This window comes from Triplophysa dalaica, chromosome 14 (assembly GCF_015846415.1).
Source record: "Triplophysa dalaica isolate WHDGS20190420 chromosome 14, ASM1584641v1, whole genome shotgun sequence".
NCBI classification, from domain to species: Eukaryota; Metazoa; Chordata; class Actinopteri; order Cypriniformes; family Nemacheilidae; genus Triplophysa; species Triplophysa dalaica.
This window is the reverse complement of record NC_079555.1, coordinates 17,992,264-18,005,561: the sequence shown is the minus strand read 5'-3', so window position 1 is coordinate 18,005,561 and position 13,298 is coordinate 17,992,264. Positions and strand designations below refer to the sequence as shown.

The 13,298-nt window shown below is 40.9% G+C and overlaps 1 protein-coding gene across 8 annotated transcripts in view; it reads left to right on the top strand.

The window, feature by feature from the left end:
• The window catches only part of trip12 (thyroid hormone receptor interactor 12), a 47,110-nt gene that overhangs the window by 11,193 nt on the left and 22,619 nt on the right, over positions 1–13,298 (top strand). For 6 of the 8 annotated variants that reach the window (XM_056765555.1, XM_056765554.1, XM_056765550.1 and 3 more), the window contains 3 exons: positions 6,835–6,981; positions 8,812–8,937; positions 9,072–9,973. In XM_056765555.1, coding sequence (XP_056621533.1) covers positions 6,884–6,981; positions 8,812–8,937; positions 9,072–9,973 — 1,126 coding nt within the window. In that variant the 5' untranslated portion in view covers positions 6,835–6,883. The remainder of the gene's footprint in view (positions 1–6,834; positions 6,982–8,811; positions 8,938–9,071; positions 9,974–13,298) is intronic. The other 2 variants (XM_056765557.1, XM_056765556.1) reach the window with 1 other exon arrangement.

The following is a 13,298-nucleotide window of genomic DNA, read 5'->3' as shown; positions in this document are numbered from 1 at the left end:
CAGTAATTGTTCATGTTTTATTAAGGGATATGTCTGAAGCACACCATTCAATAATTCTACCAATTCACACAGGGCTAGTATATACAGCTGTATACAGATACATATGTATCGAATCAGTACTCTGTGTCGGCTGATACCCTGAGCCCAGGTATCGGAATCGGTTTTGGGAAGTAAAAAAGGGCATCGGAACATCTCTATTTTCTAACAATAGATAGTTATTATTACCTTACTTCTTGACCGACTCTTAAATAATTTGTTCATCTGTCTAATCCCCTATAGGGTTTGGCTGTTAGTTTATTGACATCTTCCGTTGCCGATGGCTGTCAGCCATCACGATGTTGTGCCGGCATCGTCATTCCCCTGCATGATGCAATTTTCGTCATCAGGAGGGTCGGGGTCGTCTGTACATCCTGTCCGTGTACAACACGAGTCCACAGTATGACATTCTGCGCATATGTCGAGCTCGTCCATTCATGCTTATCCCCAGTGGAGTATGATTTTGGAAGCTGCCCGACACTTGAATGCGCGAGATGGACATAGAAAGTTAAGACAAACAGTGAATTGTAGTAATGCGCTGACGTTGTTTCTGTGTAAAATGACCTGAACTATGCGCATCCGCAATGGCAGTGGGAAACATTAGTGCCGCGTGACCCACGCAGTTGACTTATCACACACACACCGCCTGCACTCGTGGATTTTGTCAGATGACCTTCTAGCAAACTGATATACCCCAACCCTCGCCCCGCCCCCCAATGTCATTGGCTATCGCGATGTTTCACTGTATTTTTACATGCATTTACAATTTAGGCCTCTCTTTTAGCCCCTTACATTTGACTTAAAAAATATTTAGATTGGACCCAATAATGTGCAAATGTATATTTTTCTTTGTGTTAAAATGATGCACAATTGGGAGTTAACAAAATATAGTTACTAATAGTGCTGGGCATTGTGACCATAAATTAATATAGCACTATTTTCCAGATTTATACAGCTTTCGGGTACATGGTGGTATTTTTAAACCACATTTTCTACTGATCGAGAGAGGAAAGACTGGGGTTGATTTTCTTAACATGTCCTTTTATACTGTCATGGTGAGTGAATATTGTAGAAAAATTCAAAACCAGTATTTGGGAATTGCGATTAATCATGCAGCCCTTTGAAATCAATATTAAATCGATGTGGCTATCGCGGTTGTGAAAGTGCATATGTTTTATGCACAGCTTGTTTGTGAAGCACGGTGCGATCTGTGGGAAATGCTGCTGCATCTGAAAGAACTGCACGTTTGATTTGCTTAAAAAATTAAAAAAAGCAACACTTGTTAAACATCATCCTTATAAATATACTTAGTTATCATGAAAATACCTGAGGAGGCTTGAAAAACAGCGATAGAAAGATGCCAGATGCAGATAGGAAGATGGCATTTCCTGGTTATAGTGTGGTGCTTCTTCCATGGAGCATTGGAGTTTCTGTGCGAGAGTGCCCACTGACTTTCCGACGCAGCTGCATTTAACAGGGTACCCGCGGGGTCTTAAAAGCATTGAAAAAGTCTTAAATTTGATAATCTAAAATTAAGGCCTTAATAGCCTTGAATTTGGTATACAAAGTCTTGGATTTCGTTACAAGGTCTTATTTTTATTTTTTTATTTTTTTACTTTTCCTAGGATTAAGTTCATACCGTAACAAAATGAACTGTTACTAGTGTAGGCTAATTAAAAATTCACGTCATTGCAGTAAGCGCGAAAGCTCGCGCACCCGTTACTCAACTCAACTCAACTTTATTTATATAGCGCTTTTTACAATTTTCATTGTTACAAAGCAGCTGTACATGAGACACATTTAATACAAGTATGAATTCTAAAGCAGCCCCCCCGGCCAGGCAGATAGTGCAAAACAATATGCAAACGGTGGTGAGGAACCCAAAACTCCCATCGAGAAAAAAAACCTCAGTTACTATGGTTACTAGGCAAGGGAGGTAAATTACAGAACAAGATAGTAGCTAGCCTAGTTTGTCGGCTAAAATGGGAAAGTGTCGGTTTAATCCGCTGTGGACAAGGAATCCGAATTACGTTTGGGTCAAGCCTGTGCCAGGAAATGAACGCGAGGTCTATTGCTGTTGGTGCAGGAAATCTTTTAAGCTAGCGACAATGGGTGTTACGGCCCTGGACTCCCATATGAAGGGTGCCAAACACACCGCGTGTAGCACCGCTCGCCAGCGCCAAACACCTATTGGCCCGTTGTTCTGTGCACCGCGGATCACTTCGGTTACTGAAACAGCTCTTACTATCAATAATGAAGACATTTCTAAAATAGAAATGCCACCACAGCCAAGGAACATTCTATCGTACTGTGGCTCGACACCAACTCTTTTTTATATTATTTGTTTAAACATCAATCTCATCAAAACTATTTATTACAGTTGCAATTTTTCAGTGTAAATGACTTAATTTGATTGATAACGGCAGCCTTATTATTAAAACTGAGTTTGATCAAATGTAAGAATTTGACAGGAAAATACACACAATCACACAAAAAAACTGCACAATTATGCAGATTTAAGTATGTAAAGTCTGATGAGAATATTGCTTCAAAATAAATTTGATTTATTTATGACAGACATTATTTAAAAAGTAGAAACATATTATGTCATTAAAAATGTATTGTAACATTATTATAAAAACTTCCTTATGTGTGATTTAAATGGAAGTAGCTTACAAATAAATCATTTTATAAATAATTTAAATAATAGGGTTCAAAATTTATACAGATTTGACATTTTCCCCTCATACTTCTGTAGGAATTGGTATGAAGTTGGCATTGAATTTCATTTAAAATGGTATTTAATAAGATTGTTTGGTAAATCCGCAGCCCTCTCTGCTTCATATAATGGGAGTCTATTGGGTCCATCTGTCTAAGAGTTCCTAAAGCACATAATTCCAAATAGTGGATTCTGGTCTAAAATCTTTATGGCTTTAATATATTTTCCTTGATCAATCACACAGCTGTTTTTTTGTTGGTATAAATGTGCATGCTCATATTTTACAAGGAAATGTCCTAGCATTATGAGCGCTTGATGCTGATCGATGTACTGTTAATAAGTGCCGTCATTCGGTTGTTAATATATTCATGTTTCAGCGCGTTATCTTATTGGATAGCCTTAGTTAGATTGCCTATTCCATAATAAATAAAGCAGTGTGTCGTCACGGATTTAAAGTGTAAATGGTCTCTCTATCTCCGTTTTTGTGTGTGTAATTCTGTAAATGCGTCCATGTGGGGGAGAGGTGCGAATTTAGAATAATTTTCGAATAGTTCTCATCGATCTACAAATATTATTTTTGCTTCAATTGCCCATCTCTAGTATGCACCAAACTCTTGTTACTTGCCCAAAAAATCTCTTTTTCATTTCATATGGCCATCGACCCCAGTACTGTTTGCAGGGCTCTAGAGTGCGACTAATTTGGTCGCACATGCGACCTTATTTTTCAATGGTGCGACTTAAAATTATCAGAGGTCGCACCGGTGCGATCAGCCATTCGAGGGGAAAAAAGTATCCGCAACTCTGAAAGTCTTCCTGTGATTCAATAACAGACACACATTAGACCCATATCGTGGTCTAAACCAATCAATGATAGTGAGGGGCGGACCCCCCTCTGATTGGCTGTGGTCCAGATATTCCTGCACGTGAGTGTACCAGAGGTCTTGTTAACTGAAAAGTCTCTGTCATTGACGGATTTTTCACCCGTGACGGAAAAATCTGATGGCCGTCCGTTCTTTTTGTCGGATTACAATGAGGGCAATTTGTAAATCCCCATTTCCCTTCAGCGTGATATGCTCGAAAAGCAACCTGCGTGTTTTCACCTGTTATTGTTACTGACTTGACATACGCGTCGGATGTCGCGCTGGGACACGGGAAAGACAGTTCACCTATCCAAGTAAACCACATAACATGAAGAATGAAGGAGTATTAATGCACATTTCCCGCCAGTCCTGTGTAAACTATGTCACACAAAGTTTTTTTATACAATGTTTTCGTGAGTTGACAGCTCACAGTCTGCAGCAGCAGGAGTTATCACCGCTCCGCTCCTCACGCGAGCCGGGCCGCGATCGCAAAACAAACAAGAGATGATCAAAAGTCTAGATAAACACACGATAAACAACGTAAAACTTGCTTCACTGCTTATTATTTGTTGTCCGTAATGTTTGCTAATTTCTTGTGTAGTGATAATGGCAGAGCTCTCGTTCTTTAAATGTGCGCTGCACCATTTTCATTACTTTCGTTTTATTCAAACGGTTTTGTACAGTATTTTTATAGACTTCAACACTAGGATTTTTTTTAATAAATAGTTAATAGAGTAAGTCTCTCACCACTGGAAAGTGACTTTTTCTTGTGATACGGGACTGTTGTGCTTTTAATTTCATCATTGACCTTTAAACACGATTTACTCCAAATTCCGTTCCTAAAAATCACAGCGCTTCAGTCGACATCAGCCATAACTTTTGTTAAATACACAAGATATGAGCAAAATAAAAAGTGATTTGGAAAGGGCTTGAATATGGTATCAAAATCTGTAACGGCTTTATTGGGCATTCGGTTGTATCACAATACAACAAGTTCCGGGACGCCAGTACAGCGTGATGACGTCACGAACATACAAATTAGCACCTAACACCACCTTGAACCATAGTGATGGGTAATGACAGATTATGACGGAGTTTTTACGAGCATGTCAGTCAAAATGACAGACAAAAAAAACACTAGCGCAACCTCTGGTGTGTACGTTTGAAAATGCGTGTGCTGCAGTGAGACAGAGAGGTGAGGAGACTAATGCTGTTAGTTAAACAGAGTGAATGTAGAAGGGGATGATGAGAGAAGATGAAAATAACAATTCACAACTTTTTCGTAAATTATGTAAATTATGTTAATTTAAGGCCTGATCCGTCCAAAAATCATAAGCAATGCTCCGACACAGAGCCTTCAAGCATTGGTCCATTTATCTTTAGATCTTTTAAGTTTAAATTTCACTTCACTGAAGCACTTTAAGCACCAACACTTTTTCAGTAAATTACCTTTCTTGTAAATTTGTGCTTCAAATAAAGAACTTAATGTTGAACAGTGCTCCCCCGTGACCCGAGGTAGTTCGGATAAGCGGCAGAAAATGGATGGATGGATGTTGAACAGTTTGTAAGATAAACATTTACAAGTAAATTTTGCCCATATGGACATTAAACAAAAGTGAATTGGTCAAAGCAGGTAAATGTTAAATTCGATGCGGTCTAAAATTTGGGTGCACCTAACTTTTGTGCCGGTGCACCCAAGAAAAAATTGGTTTTTACTTCCGATTACTTCCGAAATCATATGGCGCATGCAGGGTGGAGGGGTAGGCTGAACTAATGCACACCAGTTTCACTTACAGCATGCTGTTCATGTCCGGCATCTTTTAGCGCTGGGGCGGCTCCATGTATCCGTTTCCAAATTCATCGTTATATCCACCATTTATATAACATATCACCCAAATGCAGTGAACAAACAAACACCTGAACTTCGCAAACATATGCTCTCTCTCTCCTGCAGGCAAGTGAAAGTAACGTCTGCACATGCTTTTGCTCCTGCTCTCCATGCTGCGTGCTTTTCCAGGAGAATTGTCCAACAAGGGATTTAGAAAAATTGTTACAAAATGGTTTTATATGTTCTAAAAAATCTTTCCGAAACCTATACGATCGCTGGTGGAGTGTATTGAGAAACAGAAATACTACGTAATATGCCAAACTCGTTTTTTGACAAGTTGACCATGTTAAGCATGTAAAAACAGCACGTTTAACATTGTAAATAAGTCAGAATGCATGACACCTCGTTGCAGCTCCCCTTAAAATAGGTTAAATGTATGGAGCATATGAGAGCACAACACCCCATCATGCCAATTGCGTAAGGATATTAGGCTCGTTTGAGATGCACCTTGCCACGCCTGAAATGAAGACGAGAGTAGGCATCTGCAGTGAGGGGAGGAGTTAAAAAAGTGCAGGCAAGCCAGACACTTCCTGAATCTCGCTGTGTTGTTGGACTGCAAACGTCAGCAATGGAAGAGATCGCGATCACGTTTTTTATCGCGGACGAAGCAGATGCAATTGAAATACCCCTATTTTTTTCAAAAGCAAATGTTTGTCTTTTTGCTAGGAACGTCCCTAGAATTTGTAATTTTGTTGAATTACTTCTGACTTTCAAAGTCATTTCAGACTTTCTAAAAGGCCTACATAAAAAGGCCTACATGGTGATAGAAGCAAGTGTTGATCATCGCAGTCGGTGGAGAGCAACTGCGCCCGACTGAAGAATTCAATACAGAATTCGCCGTCGCGAGAGTTTTTTGACACACGTCACAATAACATCAGAGCAAGGCGGACGTAACACGGACCCATTCTAACCGGCATGCATCTCGCACTGATCACCGGTGATCGGTTCTGTGCAGAATTTGGCCATCTCAAACGAACCTATTGTGTTCTCGTGAGACCAGCCAGAGTGGTTGTATCCTGTTATGTATTAGTTTTGTATTCAAAACGAGCCAACAAAGTGGCTCTCCAATTATTAATTTTAGTCCAGAGCCCTGAAGTTTGAATCAGGCTTGCAGCATTCCCCCACCATGTCAAGACTATCTGTATGGGCAAAAATGTGCTTTGAAGAATGAGCTGCATGACAGTTGATGTCATATTTCAATGATGGCACTATAGCGAGTGATAATGAGTTCATCACAGTTCACAAGAACATTGGTCATTACTGTGTGCATGTGTGTGAAGTCAAACTCAACTAACCTTCCTTTATTTTGTCTCTCTTTGCCTTGTTACCAGTGAATGGTAGTGTCTAGAAAGGGTATGTCCCTTCAGGAGAGAGGTGCCAATGTCCAACCGGCCTAATTCCAATCCAGGGGGGTCACTGCGCCGTTCACAGAGGAACACAGCCGCGGCCCAGCCACTAGACCACACGATCGCAGGAAGGTGAGTTTGCACAGGCAAACTGTTTGGGTGTGTGGGCTACCCAGAAAACACTGTATCTTTTTTTGTCCACAATAACAAGTTTAACATTTTAAAGTGTCTGTATGCATGATGTCATATTAACATTTAGTCAGTAAGCGAGTCAGATGTTAAATCAGAAACAGCTCTGATAGATTAATACAAATACGGAAACCTCAGATTCATCATCGGGCGCACGCAGTCTTTAACTTTCTAATGCCCTATAAGGCAAGTCTTAAAATGAAACTAATATTAATTTGAAACGCATATGCCACATCTGTAATTTAAGCGGTCCTAATAAAACTCTTGCGCATTTAAAATCAATGAAGCGTGTGCTGTGTGCGGTAGAGCTCGTTCTCAACAATGTAACGCATTTAACAAGAAAGACAATCGACACCGCAGTGAATGTGCTTAAACCTTATAGCATCTGGAGTCTGATCTCTAGACATGCAGTCTGTCAAGCTTTTTACTCTGACTACATGTAAAGTAGGGATGAGTCTTGAATTTCGAATATTCGATTGGCTCATTTAATTATAGAATTTCCAATAGTGTGTGTGATTTTAAAAAAATCGTCGTGTTTTCACGCACAACGCGTTCATGTAACCAAAGGGTGGCGCTGCCAATAACAACGCACCTAAATCCTAAAGGCTGTCAGTCAAGAGACAATAGAGGAAAACATTTTCTCACAAGAATTGGTAACGAAGTTACGCACACTGTAGACCCGCATTAATAAAATGAATGAGAATAAAGTACAGTGCAAACTCTAGCTGGCTTATCATGGATCAACAACTACGATGCACAATCATTTGAGGGCGAAGCACCCAGCAGATCCCTCCACAGGTCAGCAATCGGTTGCTGGTTTTATGGTCAGATCAACCAATTTGGATGCCAGACGGGCGGAGCAAATAACGGCTCTAACTAGCAAGATGATCGCTAAGGATATCCTTCTGATCGTTTTTGTCGAAGGAGAGGGTTTTAAAAATCTTATGGAGTTTGTACAGCCCGAGTTTACTGTTCGACTAGAAAAACTATCACTGCCAGACTGGAGAAACTTTTTCACGACAATAGAAATGAAAGTATTTTGAGCTGTTTATTCATGAAATCGCTCCGAACTGTTAATAAATTCCGTCATTCGGTTAATATGTTTAAACGCGTTTCAAGTCTTGTCTAAAATCTTTATGTAAATTTGGAGAAAATTCCACCCATGATTTATGTTAAACTACAATCAATTTCAATATTTTCAGATTCATTTTATTATATTGTTTAATATTAAGTTGTTTTTTGCCAAATAAACAAGTCTAAAAGTTTCTTTGCCAGCTACTGTAGTCCTTATTGCATAGCTTAAGGCAACACAATAAAAGAATGTTTTGTAATTGTTTCTATTCATTTCATGTCACCAGATTCATTTCAGATGACAAATTCACAAGGGTGAAATGCAATATTTTATCCAGCCAGCTGTATTTAGTAACAAGACAGGAAAGACAAAGTGTATGGAGCACTGATTTCACAGATATTTGCCACATACCTGTGTTTTTACCTTTAGTCTGGTCCTGTTTTCTGTAAATGCTTTGCAACTGCTGGGCGATGCTGCAAAATGAATTCCTTTTGAGTAGCAATTTACCATCCACACTTGTGATGATGCTTCCAACCTGTGTGAAATGTCTAGCCAGAAACTCAATTAGTGATTGTGTTAATTTAGGGAAATAATGTTGAGTGTAGTGTTTCTGGTGTAGCTAGTGTAATTGAGATTAAGGTGTTCCTCTTGGACTCCCCATCCCACACTGCTCTTTGCTGTTTAATCTCCAACCTCTCCAGATTGCAGCCAGAGCAAGTTAACCAAAAAGCAAATTTCCCACCTGAAAGTAGAAGATCTAATTCTAAGGCTTCCAAAGCCCCACCCAGCTCAGCTGCTGGCTCTGCCCGTGGCCACACCGCTCGAAGGTATCCCTTTTTTCATCGTCTTTTGCGTGTGGGTCTTGGTGAACTTGTGCAAATAAACGGTGTTGATGAGTGTTGTATGATTTGCCTTTACTTTGTTTCTCAAGTATTTCACCTTCTGTCTCCTGTTTTTACAGAAACAGTCTCTCTCTATCCGTCACTTCACACTCGATTCCAGATCCTGACTTAGAAGCAGCAGGGACTTCAGGCCAGCAAGGGAAACGGGAGGGCAGCAGCACCCGCGCTCTCAAACGCAGCTCCGGCTCAGAGCCCCACATCACCTATTTACCCACCCCGGCCAAACGGCCCAAAGCGCTGTCCAACCAGCCCTCCGTTAGCGCAGCCAGTGTTCCTTCGGCCCCCACAGCCTCACCTGAACTTTCAGAGCCAAAGAAGGCTCCAGCATCAGTCAGCACTAAATCCAAAAAGAGAAGGTTAGCGGCCGAGCCGGCTCCTGCCATATCCGGCAGAGCCCTGAGCAAGAAGAGCGCCTCGCAACCTGGCCCCAGTGGGGCCCCCAGCACCCCTTCGCAAAAGCGCAAGAAGGCAGACTCTTTGTCATCGTCGTCCTCCTCCCTCCCCAGCTCAAGCAGTGCGGCAGGCCCCCTGCCACCCCGCAGCGAGGCCAACCGGGCAGCCAAACCCACCAAACTGGCGTCCAAATCGGCCGCCTCAGCCAAAGCTGGGTGTAGCACCGTCACTGACTCCTCCTCTTCTTCTGCCTCTTCCTCGTCGTCCTCTTCATCCTCCTCCTCCGCCGTCACAGGCACCAACAGCTGTGCCCCTCAGGGTGCCCGCCTAAAGCAGGGTAAGGACCAGAGCAAAGCGCGACGCTCGCGCTCTGCATCCTCCCCGTCCCCCCGCAGGAGCAGCCGAGATAAAGAGCAGAGCAAGGCTGCTGGCTCCTCTAAGTTTGACTGGACGTCCCGCTTTAATTCCAAAGTCAACCTGCCAAAGCCCAAACTGTCCCTACCGGGATCAGCCAAGGCCGAGACCTCCTCCAAGCCTGGGCCTTCCGGACTGCAGGCCAAACTAGCAAGTGAGTGTGACTTTACATATGTGACCTCATTATAAGTGAATTACTGCAAACATGAGTTTTCACAAGTTCTTCTCCTCAGTTATAGCACACTCAGTCCGTTTCTAAGTCCAGTAACAGTGGATGGGGTTTGTGCTCTGGTCAAGGCAGGGGGGGCTAGCTCAGATTTCAATCTAGTACAGTGCCATCGTGCAAGGCTAAAAATACCAGCCCGCCTCTGCCTTACAGTATTGTATGGACAAGAGTCCTGTCTGGATGTATATGAAGGTAGGAAGGGCTTTTTCACTCTGCATGTGAGCCTAGTAGAGTTTTGGAGCATGAGAATGCTCAGAGATGGGGCAGAACGCTAGCATGTGTGGTATCTTGGATGAAGGTGGTTGAATGGTAGTATAGTGATACTAGTTGAATGATTTGTCTTGGATTAATTCGAGGTTGCTGTAAAGCGAGTTAGCTAGAGTAGTTTACCTTGGTTAAGAAAGGTCAGTTTGGGTATGACAGGGTCATTCTGGGTTGGTAAGGAAAGAAAGACTAATGTGAAGAGTCACGATAGGGCTTGCGGACAGAGGGCAAGGGGCAGTGTGTTGCCCAGAATAGACCCTAGCTATTAAGGTTTGACCACCAGACTTAAGCTGTTGTGATTCATCAGACTTTAAAGGGAAAGTGCTGTCAGTAGTCTTTTTCAAAAGGTTTAGTCTGTCATTTTTCTCTTTGTTTATGTGGTATGTGTGATTTGACTGTTAATACCATATAAATAATTCTGTAATAATAATTAATGTGGCTCAGTTGGTAAAGAATTGCATTAGCAGAGTAAAGGTCATTGGTTCGATCCGAGATGAAATATATACTGTAGCTTGAATGCACGGTTGGTTCTTTTGGATAAGAGCAACTGCCAATTGCATAAATGCGTCATCCCTACTATTCGGTGCCATTTTGGAGTAGGAACTTTTACAAAAAAGCGTAACCTTCCATGTTTTATCATTTCAGTTGAAGAAGGGCAAAAAAAGATACTTCTCCAAGATATTATGGTGTTGTCATTTTTTACCATGTCGGACTTCTGCTAAAATCTGAGCCAGCTAGGTCACTTTCACTCTCATAGCACTCAGGGGATTTTTCACCAAGGGATAACTATGTGTTTGTAAGAAAACGTTCACATTTTGGTGAACTGACAGCAGTATGAGCATTGTTAAGTGCTTCTGTGATCATGCTTCTAGTAAGTGCACAAGTTCACTTAGCTTTTTTTATATTTGTTGATGTACCTTGAAAGGATAGCCTGAAATCCTTTAGGGATGTTGCGGTGATTACATTTCCCCACCGGTTAATCGACGTGTAAAAACATCGGTTGTAAGAGGGGGGGGTTGGGGGGTTTGCTTTGGGGTGGACACAGATGCGGCGCTGCACATGATAAAATTTACCTTCAGTTTTAAAATAGCGGCTATCGGGAATGGCTATTGCTTGAATTAATTTTGGGTTAAATATCTTTCTCAAAACTACAAAAATTACAATTTCATTTGCTTATATTAAACACAGACCTTACAAAACGAATAATCACAGCACACATCTAGCAAAAAATAAACAAAAATAATAAACTATTAGATTAGACAAGTTGCCCATATTAACAAAACGAGTAATGACGGAACACATTGTGCAACAAATAAATGAATAAAAAACTAATAAGAGAGGGTATACGAAACGAAAAACATTTATGTTAAATAAATGGCCAAGAACCAGCTTTTTAAAATGAGAACAAAAAGAAAATTAAAAAAGCCATCGTCACTCAGCACTTCACACTCCTCAGATGATGAATAAAATCTGACTACAGATGCTGATCTTTGCTGCGATACTTTTTCCGCTTATGCTGAATGCAACAGCTGTGTTTAGACCTAAACTGTAGTTTGGTCTTTTACGAAACGAAGGAATTTATGTCACGGTGGATAAGTCATGTAATCGGTAGGCGGATGGAAAAACCTAAAGTGCTTCTCCTTTTTGGTTGTCGATGTATGATGTAGTGTTTGAATAGTGAGATTCACGTTGTTGCTCGTAATCCTATGTGCATCCTGAAGCAAAACACCACTTTTCCCATGGTGCCTAATGTAACTGTGCTGGTGGTTGAGGAGATTCCCCTTCCATGTAAAACGCTTTGAGTGCCTAGAAAAGCACATAAATTAGGGATGCACCGAATATTCGGCCACCGAAACAATGCGGCCGAAATGTTGTGATGACACAAACAGATACCGCTCCTTTGATGCATCTGTAGCGGACGTTATTCCTTTAATCGCAGCACTAAAGCGTCTCCTAAATTGCATGCACCCTCAGGGCTCTAGAGTGCGACCAATATTCCTTTACGAGTGTGAACCAGAGGTCGCGTAATCTCAAAAATTCTTTGTCATTGACAGATTTTTTTTTACCAGTGACTGAAAAATCTGATGGCCGCCCGTCATTCTGGCAGATTACAGTGTGGGCAATTTGTAAACACCAGTTTCCCTTCAGCGGGATATGCACGCGAGCCGGACCGCGATCGCAAAATATACAAGAGATGATCAAAAGTCCAGACACTATGCACATGATAAACAACGTAAAACTTGCTTCACTGCTTATTAGTTGTTGTCCGTAATGTTTCCTCGTGTAGTGATAATGGCAGAGCTCTCGTTCTTTAAATGTGCGCTGCACCATTTTCCTTACTTTTTTTATTCCAACGGCTTTGTATAGTATTTTTATAGACTTCAACACTAGGACATGTTTTTTTTTTACTTAATTGTTAAAAGAGTAAGTCTCTTACCACTGTAAAGTGTTTTTTACTGGTGATATTGGACTGTTGGGCTTTTATTTTCATAACTTAACTTTAAACACGTTTTTCTCCTAATTCCGTTCATGAACATCATAGCGCTTTAGACGACAGAATAAGTTGGTTATTCTATTCTTAGGCTACTTATTATCAACTTTGGACATCTGCAATTCTTGGTGCATTTGTTGTTGTTAAAGTTCTACAGTTAACATATGGGCTGTGGGAGTCTTTGTTTGGATACACTATTATGTTGAAGGCCTACAGAGAAAATATTGTTGTATCTTTAAGCAGTTGCACTTGTTCTGAATGCACTTTCTTGTAGTAGTCCTACAGAGAATTTTTTTTTTTAAATGCACTTGACCTAAATGCACTTTGTTTTCATGAGAGAACATTTAATTGTACAACTTTTCAGCAGGCCCAGTAGACCTGTACATTATTATTTAATATACACATGAGTGGGGTCAAGTTAAACATCTTAGTTGAATTTTATTTTATACTGTGCATTGTTGCAATGTGCTAAATAAATATTTGCATAATTTGTAATTT